The 15,299-nt window shown below is 57.2% G+C and overlaps 1 protein-coding gene across 2 annotated transcripts in view; it reads left to right on the top strand.

Annotated features, from left to right (window-relative positions):
* POLR2A (RNA polymerase II subunit A) overlaps nt 1–14,013 on the top strand; it is a 54,123-nt gene extending 40,110 nt beyond the window's left edge. For both annotated transcript variants that reach the window (XM_062512184.1, XM_062512185.1), the window contains 10 exons: nt 1,954–2,178; nt 3,495–3,741; nt 4,888–4,988; nt 5,081–5,185; nt 5,482–5,664; nt 7,500–7,703; nt 9,373–9,559; nt 10,211–10,324; nt 11,466–11,615; nt 12,715–14,013. In XM_062512184.1, coding sequence (XP_062368168.1) covers nt 1,954–2,178; nt 3,495–3,741; nt 4,888–4,988; nt 5,081–5,185; nt 5,482–5,664; nt 7,500–7,703; nt 9,373–9,559; nt 10,211–10,324; nt 11,466–11,615; nt 12,715–13,871 — 2,673 coding nt within the window. In that variant the 3' untranslated portion in view covers nt 13,872–14,013. The remainder of the gene's footprint in view (nt 1–1,953; nt 2,179–3,494; nt 3,742–4,887; nt 4,989–5,080; nt 5,186–5,481; nt 5,665–7,499; nt 7,704–9,372; nt 9,560–10,210; nt 10,325–11,465; nt 11,616–12,714) is intronic.
* Nucleotides 14,014–15,299: the final 1,286 nt, after the last annotated feature.

Genomic DNA, 15,299 nt, shown 5'->3' with positions numbered 1-15,299 from the left:
TGGGTGTTTGGGGTCGTTATTGGGGGGTTTGGGGTCGTTATTGGGGTGTTTGGGGTCAGTGTTTGGGGTTCCTTGGACTGGCTGCTGGGGGAGATGGAGTCCAAGTTCAACCAGGCCATCGTGAGAGCGGGCTTGGGGTCAATGGTTGGGTGTTTGGGGTCAGTGGTTGGGTGTTTGGGGTCATTGGGGAGGTTTGGGGTCATTGGGGGGGTTTGGGGTCGTTATTGGGGTGTTTGGGGTCGTTATTGGGGTGTTTAGGGTCAGTGTTTGGGGTTCCTTGGACTGGCTGCTGGGGGAGATGGAGTCCAAGTTCAACCAGGCCATCGTGAGAGCGGGCTTGGGGTCAATGGTTGGGTGTTTGGGGTCAGTGGTTGGGTGTTTGGGGTCAGTGGTTGGGTGTTTGGGGTCAGTGGTTGGGTGTTTGGGGTCATTGGGGGGGTTTGGGGTCGTTATTGGGGGGTTTGGGGTCAGTGGTTGGGTGTTTGGGGTCAGTGGTTGGGTGTTTGGGGTCATTGGGGGTGTTTGGGGTCATTGGGGGGGTTTGGGGTCGTTATTGGGGTGTTTAGGGTCAGTGTTTGGGGTTCCTTGGACTGGCTGCTGGGGGAGATGGAGTCCAAGTCCAACCAGGCCATCGTGACAGCGGGCTTGGGGTCACATCCTGAGGGTTTGGGGTCAATATTGGGGTTTGGGGTCGTTATTGGGGTGTTCGGGGTCAGTGGTTGTGGGTTTGGGGTCAGTGTTCGGGGGATTTGGGATCAGCTCTGGGGTTTCTCACCCCCCTCTGCAACTTTGCTGTCCCTGTATCCCCTCAAGCCCACCCTGGGGTCAGTTTTAGGGTTTGTCACCTCCCTGTGACACTTTGGTGTCCCCATGTCCCCTCAGGCTCACCCCGGTGAGATGGTTTGGGGTCAGTTTTAGGGTTTGTGACGTTCTGGTGTCCCTCAGGCTCACCCCGGTGAGATGGTTTGGGGTCAGTTTTAGGGTTTGTGACGTTCTGGTGTCCCTCAGGCTCACCCCGGTGAGATGGTTTGGGGTCAGTTTTAGGGTTTGTGACGTTCTGGTGTCCCTCAGGCTCACCCCGGTGAGATGGTTTGGGGTCAGTTTTAGGGTTTGTGACGTTCTGGTGTCCCTCAGGCTCACCCCGGTGAGATGGTTTGGGGTCAGTTTTAGGGTTTGTGACGTTTTGGTGTCCCTCAGGCTCACCCCGGTGAGATGGTTTGGGGTCAGTTTTAGGGTTTGTGACGTTCTGGTGTCCCTCAGGCTCACCCCGGTGAGATGGTTTGGGGTCAGTTTTAGGGTTTGTGACGTTCTGGTGTCCCTCAGGCTCACCCCGGTGAGATGGTTTGGGGTCAGTTTTAGGGTTTGTGACGTTCTGGTGTCCCTCAGGCTCACCCCGGTGAGATGGTTTGGGGTCAGTTTTAGGGTTTGTGACGTTTTGGTGTCCCTCAGGCTCACCCCGGTGAGATGGTTTGGGGTCAGTTTTAGGGTTTGTGACGTTCTGGTGTCCCTCAGGCTCACCCCGGTGAGATGGTTTGGGGTCAGTTTTAGGGTTTGTGACGTTCTGGTGTCCCTCAGGCTCACCCCGGTGAGATGGTTTGGGGTCAGTTTTAGGGTTTGTGACGTTCTGGTGTCCCTCAGGCTCACCCCGGTGAGATGGTTTGGGGTCAGTTTTAGGGTTTGTGACGTTTTGGTGTCCCTCAGGCTCACCCCGGTGAGATGGTTTGGGGTCAGTTTTAGGGTTTGTGACGTTCTGGTGTCCCTCAGGCTCACCCCGGTGAGATGGTTTGGGGTCAGTTTTAGGGTTTGTGACGTTTTGGTGTCCCTCAGGCTCACCCCGGTGAGATGGTTTGGGGTCAGTTTTAGGGTTTGTGACGTTTTGGTGTCCCTCAGGCTCACCCCGGTGAGATGGTTTGGGGTCAGTTTTAGGGTTTGTGACGTTTTGGTGTCCCTCAGGCTCACCCCGGTGAGATGGTCGGCGCGCTGGCCGCGCAGTCCCTGGGCGAACCGGCCACTCAGATGACCCTCAACACCTTCCACTACGCCGGGGTTTCGGCCAAAAACGTCACCTTGGGTGTCCCCCGCCTCAAGGAACTCATCAACATCTCCAAAAAACCCAAAACTCCGTCCCTCACCGTGTTCCTGCTGGGACAGAGCGCCCGCGACGCCGAGCGCGCCAAGGTGGCACTCGGGGACATCTTGGGGACACTTTGGGGACGCCTCGGGGACAGGGGGATGGGAGGAATTTGGGGGTCTGGTGGTGGCCCTGTGGGTTTGTGTTCTCGTTGTGGTTTTGTGGGGTTACGTCACCTCTGTGTCCTCAGTGTCCCCTGAGTGTCCCCAATGTCCTCTGACTGTCCCAGTGTCCCCTCACTGTCCCCAGGACATCCTGTGCTGCCTGGAGCACACCACGCTCCCAATGTCCCCTGACTGTCCCCAATGTCCCCAGTGTCCCCTCACTGCCCTCAATGTCCCCTGACTGTCCCAAGGTCCCCAGTGTCCCCACATCTCCTCAATGTCCCCAACGTCCCCTGACTGTCCCAATGTCCCCAGTGTCCCCTGACTGCCCTCAATGTCCCCTGACTGTCCCCAGTGTCTCCAGTGTCCCCACATCCCCTCACTGTCCCCAGTGTCCCCTGACTGCCCTCAATGTCCCCAATGTCCCCAGTGTCCCCACAGCCCCTCACTGTCCTCAATGTCCCCTCACTGCCCTCAATGTCCCCAACGTCCCCTGACTGTCCCAATGTCCCCAGTGTCCCCTGACTGCCCTCAATGTCCCCAATGTCCCCAGTGTCCCCACAGCCCCTCACTGTCCCCAATGTCCCCTGACTGCCCTCAATGTCCCCAATGTCCCCAGTGTCCCCACAGCCCCTCACTGTCCTCAGTGTCCCCTCACTGCCCTCAATGTCCCCAGTGTCTCCAGTGTCCCCACATCCCCTCACTGTCCCCAATGTCTCCTGACTGCCCTCAATGTCCCCAATGTCCCCAATGTCCCCACATCCCCTCACTGTCCCCAATGTCCCCACAGCCCCTCACTGTCCCCAATGTCCCCAATGTCCCCAGTGTCCCCACATCCCCTCACTGTCCCCAATGTCCCCACAGCCCCTCACTGTCCCCAATGTCCCCAATGTCCCCAGTGTCCCCACATCCCCTCACTGTCCCCAATGTCCCCAATGTCCCCAGTGTCCCCACATCCCCTCACTGTCCCCAATGTCCCCAATGTCCCCAGTGTCCCCACATCCCCTCACTGTCCCCAATGTCCCCAATGTCCCCAGTGTCCCCACATCCCCTCACTGTCCCCAATGTCCCCACAGCCCCTCACTGTCCCCAATGTCCCCAATGTCCCCAGTGTCCCCACATCCCCTCACTGTCCCCAATGTCCCCAATGTCCCCAGTGTCCCCACATCCCCTCACTGTCCCCAATGTCCCCAATGTCCCCAGTGTCCCCACATCCCCTCACTGTCCCCAATGTCCCCTGACTGTCCCCACGTCCCCAGGACATCCTGTGCCGCCTGGAGCACACCACGCTGCGCAAGGTGACGGCCAACACCGCCATCTACTACGACCCCAACCCTCAGAGCACGGTGGTGGCCGAGGACCAGGAGTGGGTCAACGTTTACTACGAGATGCCCGACTTCGACGTGAGCCGCATCTCGCCCTGGCTGCTGCGCGTGGAGCTCGACCGCAAGCACATGACCGACCGCAAGCTGACCATGGAGCAGATCGCCGAGAAGATCAACGCCGGTGGGTTTGGGGAGGGGCTTTGGGGTGGGTGTGGGGTGACCTGGATGAGTTTGGAGGGTGTCTGAGCAGCTTTTGGAGGTCGTGGAGGGGGTTTGAGAGGGTTGGGGGTGACCTGGAGGGGCTTTGGGGTGTGTTTGGGGTGATCTGGAGAGGGTTTGAGGGGGTTTGGGGTGACCTGGAGAGGGTTTGGGGTGATCTGGAGGAGGTTTGGGGTGATCAGGGAGGGGGTTTGAGGGGTTTGGGGTGATCTGGAGAGGGTATGGGGTGAACTGGAGGGGGTTTGAGGGGTTTTTAGGTGATCTGGATGAGTTTGGAGGGTGTCTGAGCAGCTTTTGGAGGTCGTGGAGGGGGTTTGGGGTGATGTGGAGGGGGTTTGGGGTGACCTGGAGGGGGTTTGAGAGGGTTTGGGGTGACCTGGAGGGGATTTGAGGGGGTTTAGGGTGACCTGGAGGGGATTTGAGGGGGTTTGGGGTGACCTGGAGGGGGTTTAGGGTGACCTGGAGGGGATTTGAGGGGGTTTGGGGTGACCTGGAGGGGGTTTAGGGTGACCTGGAGGGGGTTTGAGAGGGTTTGGGGTGACCTGGAGGGGATTTGAGGGGGTTTGGGGTAACCTGGAGGGGATTTGAGGGGGTTTGGGGTGACCTGGAGGGGGTTTGAGGGGGTTTGGGGTGACCTGGAGGGGATTTGAGGGGGTTTAGGGTGACCTGGAGAGGGTTTGAGAGGGTTTGGGGTGACCTGGAGGGGATTTGAGGGGGTTTAGGGTGACCTGGAGGGGGTTTGAGAGGGTTTGGGGTGACCTGGAGGGGGTTTAGGGTGACCTGGAGGGGGTTTGAGAGGGTTTGGGGTGACCTGGAGGGGATTTGAGGGGGTTTGGGGTAACCTGGAGGGGGTTTGAGGGGGTTTGGGGGTGATCTGGATGAGCTTTTGGGGTGCCCTGAATTATCTTTGATGGGTTTTGGGGTGACCTGGATGAACTTTCGGGGTTTTGGGGTGACCTGGATGACTCTTGAAGGGTTTTAGGTTGACCTGCCTGACTTTTGGGTTGACCTGTCTGACTTTTTGGGGTCCCTACCAGATTTTTGGATGTCCCTTGAGTAGCGTGACCCCGGAGGTGACCCCGTCCCCAACCCCATGTCCCCAATCCAGGTTTCGGTGACGACCTCAACTGCATCTTCAACGACGACAACGCCGAGAAATTGGTGCTGCGCATCCGCATCATGAACAGCGACGAGAACAAGATGCAGGAGGTCAGAGAGGGCACCTGGGGACACCTCAGGTGACATCTCGGGTGGCATCTCAGGTGACCCGAGTGTCACCTGTCCCCTCGCCGTGTTCCCAGGAGGAGGAAGTGGTGGACAAGATGGACGACGACGTTTTCCTGCGCTGCATCGAGTCCAACATGCTGACGGACATGACCCTGCAGGGCATCGAGCAGATCAGCAAGGTGGGGACACCTGGAGGGGTTCTAGGGGTACCTAGTGGGGATTTGGGGACACCTGGTGGGAGTTTGGGACACCTGGAGGGGTTTTGGGGGGTACCTGGAGAGGCTTGGGGGCACCTGGAGGGGTTTTGGGGGCACCTGGAGGGAGTTTGGGACACCTGGAGGGGTTTTGGAGACACCTGGAGGGGTGTAGATCCCGAGGAACACCTGAAGCTCCACATGGAGACTTTTGGGAGCTTCCAAGAGACCTTTAGAAGGCTCAAGGTGGTCCCTGGTGACACCTGTCCCCACCTGCCCAGGTGTACATGCACCTGCCCCAGACGGACAACAAGAAGAAGATCATCATCACCGAGGACGGGGAGTTCAAGGCGCTGCAGGAGTGGATCCTGGAGACGGACGGCGTCAGCCTGATGCGCGTGCTGAGCGAGAAGGACGTGGACCCCGTACGGACCACGTCCAACGACATCGTGGAGATCTTCACCGTGAGTCACCTGGGCGCACCTGGGGGTGAGGGACACACCTGGGGGTGACAGGGACACATCTGGACACACCTGGGGATGAGGGACACACCTGGACACACCTGGGGTCTCATGGACCCCGTACGGACCACGTCCAACGACATCGTGGAGATCTTCACCGTGAGTCACCTGGGCACACCTGGGGGTGAGGGACACACCTGGGGGTGAGGGACACACCTGGACACACCTGGGGTCTCATGGACCCCGTACGGACCACGTCCAACGACATCGTGGAGATCTTCACCGTGAGTCACCTGGGCGCACCTGGGGGTGAGGGACACACCTGGGGGTGAGGGACACACCTGGACACACCTGGGGTCTCATGGACCCCGTACGGACCACGTCCAACGACATCGTGGAGATCTTCACCGTGAGTCACCTGGGCGCACCTGGGGGTGAGGGACACACCTGGGGGTGACAGGGACACACCTGGACACACCTGGGGTCTCATGGACCCCGTACGGACCACGTCCAACGACATCGTGGAGATCTTCACCGTGAGTCACCTGGGCGCACCTGGGGGTGAGGGACACACCTGGGGGTGAGGGACACACCTGGACACACCTGGGGTCTCATGGACCCCGTACGGACCACGTCCAACGACATCGTGGAGATCTTCACCGTGAATCACCTGGGCGCACCTGGGGGTGAGGGACACACCTGGGGGTGACAGGGACACATCTGGACACACCTGGGGATGAGGGACACACCTGGACACACCTGGGGTCTCATGGACCCCGTACGGACCACGTCCAACGACATCGTGGAGATCTTCACCGTGAGTCACCTGGGCGCACCTGGGGGTGAGGGACACACCTGGGGGTGACAGGGACACACCTGGACACACCTGGGGTCTCATGGACCCCGTACGGACCACGTCCAACGACATCGTGGAGATCTTCACCGTGAGTCACCTGGGCACACCTGGGGGTGAGGGACACACCTGGGGGGTGACAGGGACACACCTGGACACACCTGGGGTCTCATGGACCCCGTACGGACCACGTCCAACGACATCGTGGAGATCTTCACCGTGAGTCACCTGGGCGCACCTGGGGGTGAGGGACACACCTGGGGGTGAGGGACACACCTGGGGGTGAACAGGGACACACCTGGACACACCTGGGGTCTCATGGACCCCGTACGGACCACGTCCAACGACATCGTGGAGATCTTCACCGTGAGTCACCTGGGCACACCTGGGGGTGAGGGACACACCTGGGGGGTGACAGGGACACACCTGGACACACCTGGGGTCTCATGGACCCCGTACGGACCACGTCCAACGACATCGTGGAGATCTTCACCGTGAGTCACCTGGGCGCACCTGGGGGTGAGGGACACACCTGGGGGTGAACAGGGACACACCTGGACACACCTGGGGTCTCATGGACCCCGTACGGACCACGTCCAACGACATCGTGGAGATCTTCACCGTGAGTCACCTGGGCACACCTGGGGGTGAGGGACACACCTGGGGGGTGACAGGGACACACCTGGACACACCTGGGGTCTCATGGACCCCGTACGGACCACGTCCAACGACATCGTGGAGATCTTCACCGTGAGTCACCTGGGCGCACCTGGGGGTGAGGGACACACCTGGAGGTGACAAGGCCACACCTGGGCACACCCTGGGGGCTGGTGGGATCTCCACTGCTCTGGATTTCGGGCATTCCCCTTTGGATTTCGGACGTTCCCACCCCTGAATTCCAAACATCCCCGCCTTTATATTTCCAACGCCCCTCCCCCAAATTCCAAGCTCCCCCCCCCTGATGGATCCCAACTGGCCGGCTCAGGTTTTGGGGATCGAGGCGGTGCGGAAGGCTCTGGAACGGGAGCTGTACCACGTCATCTCCTTCGACGGCTCCTACGTGAACTATCGTCACCTGGCGCTGCTGTGCGACACCATGACGTCCCGGGGACACCTGATGGCCATCACCCGGCACGGCGTCAACCGCCAGGACACCGGGCCCCTGATGAAGTGTTCCTTCGAGGAGACGGTGGGGAACGGGGCTGGGAGTGTGGGGAGTGGGGTGGGAGTTATGGGGTGGGAGTTATGGGGAGTGGGGTGGGAGTTATGGGTGGGAGTTATGGGTGGGAGTTATGGGGTGGGACTTATGGGTGGGAGTTATGGGTGGGAGTTATGGGGTGGGAGTTATGGGGAGTGGGGTGGGAGTTATGGGGTGGGAGTTATGGGGTGGGAGTTATGGGGTGTGGGGTGGGAGTTATGGGGTGGGAGTTATGGGGTGGGAGTTGTGGGGAGTGGGGTGGGAGTTATGGGGTGGGAGTTACGGGGTGGGAGTTATGGGTGGGAGTTATGGGGTGGGAGTTATGGGGAGTGGGGTGGGAGTTATGGGGAGTGGGGTGAGAGTTATGGGGTGGGAGTTACGGGGTGGGAGTTATGGGGAGTGGGGTGGGAGTTATGGGGAGTGGGGTGAGAGTTATGGGGTGGGAGTTACGGGGTGGGAGTTATGGGGTGGAAGTTATGGGTGGGAGTTATGGGTGGGAGTTATGGGGTGGAAGTTATGGGTGGGAGTTATGGGTGGGAGTTATGGGGTGGGAGTTATGGGGAGTGGGGTGGGAGTTATGGGGAGTGGGGTGAGAGTTATGGGGTGGGAGTTACGGGGTGGGAGTTATGGGGTGGAAGTTATGGGTGGGAGTTATGGGTGGGAGTTATGGGGTGGGAGTTATGGGTGGGAGTTATGGGGAATGGGGTGGGAGTTATGGGGTGGGAGTGTGGGGAGTGGGGAAATGGGAATGGGGTGGGAATATGGGGAGTGGGGGAATGGGGATGGGAGTGGAGTGAGAGCGGGAAAATGGAGGAATGGGGGAGTGGGAATGGGGTGGGAATATGGGGGCTGGGGGTGGAGTGGGGATGGGATATGGGATATGGGATGGGATGGGATGGGATTTGGGATACGGGATGGGATTTGGGATATGGGATTTGGGATTTGGGATGGGATTTGGGATTTGGGATACGGGATGGGATTTGGGATATGGGATGGGATTTGGGATTGGGATGGGATTGGGATGGGATGGGATTTGGGATATGGGATATGGGATGGGATGGGATTTTGGATATGGGATGGGATTTGGGATTGGGATGGGATGGGATATGGGATATGGGATGGGATGGGATTTGGGATGGGATTTGGGATGGGATTTGGGATTGGGATGGGATGGGATTTGGGATATGGGATGGGATTTGGGATGGGATTTGGGATTGGGATGGGATGGGATTTGGGATATGGGATGGGATTTGGGATGGGATTTGGGATTGGGATGGGATGGGATTTGGGATTGGGATGGGATTTGGGATATGGGATTTGGGATATGGGATTTGGGATTGGGATGGGATGGGATTTGGGATTGGGATTGGGATGGGATTTGGGATTGGGATTGGGATTGGGATTGGGATGGGATTTGGGATTGGGATTGGGATGGGATTTGGGATATGGGATGGGATGGGAGTGGGGATTGGGGTTGGGAATTGGGGAACGGGGTGGGAGTGGGATTTGGAGAATGGTAATGAGCACGGGAGAGAGATTTTGGGGCTGGAAATGGGGGATTCCGGGGCCATTTTACGGGATTTTGGGTATTTTCCAGCCTATTGAGAGTTGTAACAGATTTAGGGTTTCCAGGCTGATTTTGGGGTGTCCCCCTCCTCAGGTTGATGTCCTGATGGAGGCAGCTGCCCACGGGGAGAGTGACCCCATGAAAGGAGTTTCTGAGAACATCATGCTGGGTCAGTTGGCCCCGGCTGGCACCGGGTGCTTCGATCTCCTGCTGGATGCTGAGAAATGCAAACATGGAATGGAAATTCCCAGCGCTCTGCCCGGCCTCGGGGTCGGAGGACGTGAGTCCCAAAAAAAAAAAAAAAAAAAAAAAAAAAAAAAAAAAAAAAAAATTGCTGAGAGAAAGCTTGGGGGGGGGAAAAAAAAAAAAAATCCGCTGGGGAAATGGGGATGGGGAAAAATGGGGATGGGAAAATGGGGATAGACCCAGGAAAAATGGGGATGGGAAATGGGGACACCTCAAGGGTGGTGACACAAAAACCCTCTCAAGGTCATCGTCCAGTTTTTGGGTGCCCCATGGCAAGAAGGGGCAGCCCCAGATTTTGGGGTCCCCACAGATTTTGGGGTTCACTGGGACTGAAATATTGGGATCCTACAAGGGAGGACATTGGGGACAACCCAAGGTTCTCCCTCAAGGTCGTCGTGGCTACCACTGTCACCCTGTCCTGGTCACCTGGTATCCCCTAAATGTTGGGATTCTCCAAATTTTGGGGTTCCCCTCACATTTTTTGGGATCCCCCAGATTTTGGGGGTCCATGGGGGAGAAGGAAGGAGCACCCCAAGGGGTGATGGTGACCCCCAAAAACATCACCATGGCCATCATCATGTCCTAAGCCCTGATCACCTGGTGTCCCCCATATTTTGATATCTCCCCGATTTTGGGGTACCCCCCGATTTTGGGGTACCCTTGACCCCCCTGTCTCTCTCCACAGCCACCGGGATGTTCTTCGGATCAGCCCCCAGCCCCATGGGGGGGATGTCCCCAGCCATGACCCCCTGGAACCAAGGGGCCACCCCGGCCTACGGCGCCTGGTCCCCCAGTGTGGGTAAGTTGGGGGAACTGGGAGGGACTGGGATGGAATTTGGGGGGCTCAGAGGTGGGTTTGAAAGTTTAGGGGGGCACTGGGATGGGTGGGGGGTGGATTTGGGGGGGTCCTGGGGCAGTTTGTGGTGTTCTGTTTTGGGGATGGTTTGGGGGTCTCAGGTTCTGTTTTGAGGTCTCAGGTTCTGTTTTGAGGTCTCAGGTTCTGTTTTGGGGATGGTTTGGGGGTCTCAGGTTCTGTTTTGAGGTCTCAGGTTCTGTTTTGAGGTCTCAGGTTCTGTTTTGGGGTTGGTTTTGGGGTCTCGGGTTCTGTTTTGAGGTCTCAGGTTCTGTTTTGGGGTCTCAGGTTCTGTTTTGGGGTTGGTTTTGGGGTCTCAGGTTCTGTTTTGAGGTCTCAGGTTCTGTTTTGGGGTTGGTTTTGGGGTCTCAGGTTCTGTTTTGGGGTCTCAGGTTCTGTTTTGAGGTCTCAGGTTCTGTTTTGGGGTTGGTTTTGGGGTCTCAGGTTCTGTTTTGAGGTCTCAGGTTCTGTATTGGGATTGATTTTGGGGTCTCAGGTTCTGTTTTGAGGTCTCAGGTTCTGTTTTGGGGTTGGTTTTGGGGTCTCAGGTTCTGTTTTGGGGTCTCAGGTTCTGTTTTGGGGTTGGTTTAGGGGTCTCAGGTTCTGTTTAGGGGTCTCAGGTTCTGTATTGGGGTTGGTTTTGGGGTCTCAGGTTCTGTTTTAGGGTCTCAGGTTCTGTTTTGAGGTCTCAGGTTCTGTTTTGGGGTTGGTTTTGGGGTCTTAGGTTCTGTTTAGGGGTCTCAGGTTCTGTATTGGGGTCTCAGGTTCTGTTTAGGGGTCTCAGGTTCTGTATTGGGGTTGGTTTTGGGGTCTCAAGTTCTGTTTTGAGGTCTCAGGTTCTGTTTTGGGGTTGGTTTTGGGGTCTCAGGTTCTGTTTTGAGGTCTCAGGTTCTGTTTTGGGGTCTCAGGTTCTGTTTTGGGGTCTCAGACTGTATTTGGTGTTGGTTTTGATGTCTCACTTTTCTATTTTGGGATCTCAGGTTGTGTTTTGAGGTCTCAGTTTATATTTTGGGATCTCAGGTTGTGTTTTTTTGGGGTTCCAGGCTGTATTTCAGATCCCCCTGACCCCCTTTTTCCCCCCCCACAGGCAGCGGGATGACCCCGGGCGGGGCCGGGTTCTCCCCCAGCGCCGCCTCCGACGCCTCCGGCTTCAGCCCCGGTTATTCCCCGGCCTGGTCCCCCACCCCCGGCTCCCCGGGGTCACCCGGCCCCTCCAGCCCCTACATCCCCTCCCCAGGTGAGTACAGACCCTAAAGTACCCCAAAAATACCCCCAAAACTCACAAAATACCCTTAAAATAACCCTAAATACACAGAAACCCCAGAAACACCCCAAAATAACCTTAAAATACCCCAAAACTCACAAAATATTCTTAGAATAGCCCTACATACACAGAAACCCAAAAAACACCCTGAAACACCCCAAACACCTTGAAACACCCTAAAGTACACCTAAAAGAACCCTAAATAACCCAAAAACACCCTGAAACACCCCAAACACCTTGAAACACCCTAAAGTACACCTAAAAGAACCCTAAATAACCCAAAAACACCCTGAAACACACCAAACACCTTGAAACACCCTAAAGTACACCTAAAAGAACCCTAAATAACCCAAAAACACCCTGAAACACCCCAAACACCTTGAAACACCCTAAAGTACACCTAAAAGAACCCTAAATAACCCAAAAACACCCTGAAACACCCCAAACACTTTGAAACACCCTAAAATCCGCCTAAAACGACCCTAAATAACCCCAAAACACCCTGAAATACCCCAAACATTTTGAAGCACCCTAAAATACACCTAAAATGACCCTAAATAACCCCAAAACACCCCAAACACGTTGAAACACCCTAAAATAACCCAAAACCACCCTGAAACAGCCCCATAACGCCTCCTCAGTGAGCCCCACAAAACCCCAACAGCCCCACAGAGAGACCCCAACACTTGCACAACACCCCCATAACACCCCGTAATACCCACAACACCCCATAACACCCCCACAACGAGACCCCCAACACCCCCATAGCACCTGAACGTCTCCTCAAAGTGATCCCCAACACCCCCACAACACCCCCATAGCACCCAGAGACCCCCAACGCCTGCACAACACCCCCACAACACCCCAACATCCCCACACAGAGACCCTCAACACTCCCACAGCACCTCAACAGCCGCACAGAGATCCCCAACACCCCCTCAAAGTGATCCCCAACACTCCCACACTGCCCAGCACCCCATAACACCCCCACAGAGACACCCAACACCCCCTCACTGAGCCCCCCAACACCCTGAGCAGTGCCGTGCTGACCCCCCGTGTCCCCTCTCCGCAGGTGGGGCCATGTCCCCCAGCTACAGCCCGACGTCCCCCGCCTACGAGCCGCGGTCACCGGGGGGCTACACGCCGCAGAGCCCCAGTTACAGCCCCACCTCTCCCAGTTACAGCCCCACTTCTCCCAGTTACAGCCCCACCTCGCCCAACTACAGCCCCACCTCTCCCAGTTACAGCCCAACCTCTCCCAGTTACAGCCCGACCTCTCCCAGTTACAGCCCGACCTCGCCCAGTTACAGCCCTACGTCACCGAGCTACAGCCCCACGTCTCCCAGTTACAGCCCGACCTCTCCCAGTTACAGCCCGACCTCTCCCAGTTACAGCCCCACGTCTCCCAGTTACAGCCCGACCTCTCCCAGTTACAGCCCGACCTCGCCAAGCTACAGCCCGACTTCTCCCAGTTACAGCCCCACCTCTCCCAGTTACAGCCCGACTTCTCCCAGTTACAGCCCCACCTCTCCCAGTTACAGCCCGACCTCTCCCAACTACAGCCCCACCAGCCCCAACTACACCCCGACCTCTCCCAGTTACAGCCCCACCTCTCCCAGTTACAGCCCCACCAGCCCCAACTACACCCCGACCTCACCCAACTACAGCCCCACCTCTCCCAGTTACAGCCCCACCTCTCCCAGTTACAGCCCCACCTCTCCCAGTTACTCCCCATCCAGCCCCCGCTACACCCCGCAGTCACCCACCTACACCCCCAGCAGCCCCAGTTACAGCCCCAGCAGCCCCAGTTACAGCCCCACATCCCCCAAGTACACCCCAACCAGTCCCAGCTACAGCCCCAGCTCCCCCGAGTACACCCCGACCTCTCCCAAGTACAGCCCCACATCTCCCAAGTACAGCCCCACGTCGCCCAAGTACAGTCCCACCTCTCCCACCTACAGCCCCACCACCCCCAAGTACAGCCCCACGTCGCCCACCTACAGCCCCACCTCGCCCGTCTACACCCCGACGTCTCCCAAGTACAGCCCCACCTCGCCCACCTACAGCCCCACCTCGCCCAAGTACAGCCCCACCTCGCCCACCTACAGCCCCACCTCGCCCAAGGGTTCCACGTACAGCCCCACGTCCCCCGGTTACAGCCCCACGTCACCGACCTACAGCCTCACCAGCCCGGCCATCAGCCCCGACGACAGCGACGACGACAACTGAAAAAGCCCCAGATCAGATGGGATCGGGGTTGTTGTCAACCCAAAAACATCCCCAAGTCAATATTGGATTGGGGTTGTTGTCACCCTCCCAAAAAACTTCAAGTCAGTGTGGGGATGGAGTTGTTGTCACCTCAAAAAACCCCCAGATCAGTAGGGGATCCGGGTTGTTGCCACCTCAAAAAAACCCACAGATCGATATCGGATTGCGGTTGTCACCCTCTCAAAAACCCCAAACCAAATGGGGTCGGGGTTGTTGGCACCCCAAAAAAATCCCCAAGTCAATATTGGATTTGGGTTGTTGGCACCCCAAAAATATCCCCATGGCAATATTGGATTGCAGTTGTTGTCACCCTCCCAAAAAACCCTTTAGGTCATGGGGGTGACCCCAAAATTGATGTGGGATCGGGGTTGTTGTCACCCCAAAAAAAAAACCCCAGTCTGTGGGAGTGACCCCAAAATTGATGTGGGGATGTGGTGGTTGTCACCCTCCCAAAAACCCCAAACCAAATGGGGTTGGGGTTGTTGTCACCCCAAAAAATCCTCATGGTAATATGGGATTGCGGTTGTTGTCTCACCAAAAAACCCCCCAAGTCAATATTGGATTTGGGTTGTTGTCACCCTCACAAAAAGCCCCCCAGGTCGTGGGGGTGACCCCAAAATTGATTTGAGGCTGTGGCTGTTGTCAACCCACCCCCCCCCCCCCCCCCAAAAAAAAAAACCCACATCGATTCGGGTGTGTCACTCCCTGAACCCCCAAATTCTAATGGGGTCAGGGGTGTCACCCTCCCCCCCCCAAAAAAAAACCCTCTTCAGGCCATGGGGGTGACCCCCAAGTTTCTATGGGGTTGTCACCCCGCAAATTGTCACCCCCAAAGTCCCCAGAAGAATTTTGGGGTGACCGTGAAATTTGGGATGACCCCAAAATTGGGGTGACCCCGAAATTCGGAGGTGACACCAAAGGGTGGTGATGGCAAAATTTGGGGTGACCCTTAAATTTGGGGTCGCCCCCAAAATTGGAGATATTCTCAAGTTTGAGGGGGGAACCCCAAAATTGGGGGGGTGACCCCAAAATTGAGGTAAAACCCCTAAAATTGGGGTTTGATCCCCAAACCAGGCTCTGACCTTTAAATTTGGGGTGACCCTCCCAGTTGGGGTGGGGGAGGGGCAGGTGTGGGACCCCCCCCCCCCCCCGAATTTGGGGGTGCCGGTGGTGGGGGGAGGGGTTTGTAATTTATGGGGGTTGTTCATTAATGGGATGGGGGAGGGGTTGGGGGGGTTCTTGGTGGCGATTTTGGGGGTTCGGTGTTTTTTCTTTTTTTGGGGGGGTCCTTTGTCCCCCATCCTCCCCTCTTTATTTTGCTGTTTTCACTTTTGGGGTTGTTGTGGGGGACTGGGGGGGGGGGGAGGGGGAAACAAATTTTGGGGGAAT

This window comes from Cinclus cinclus, chromosome 34 (assembly GCF_963662255.1).
Source record: "Cinclus cinclus chromosome 34, bCinCin1.1, whole genome shotgun sequence".
Lineage (NCBI taxonomy): Eukaryota > Metazoa > Chordata > Aves > Passeriformes > Cinclidae > Cinclus > Cinclus cinclus.
The sequence above is the reverse complement of the archived record's forward strand: the minus strand, read 5'-3'. Positions and strand labels throughout refer to the sequence as shown.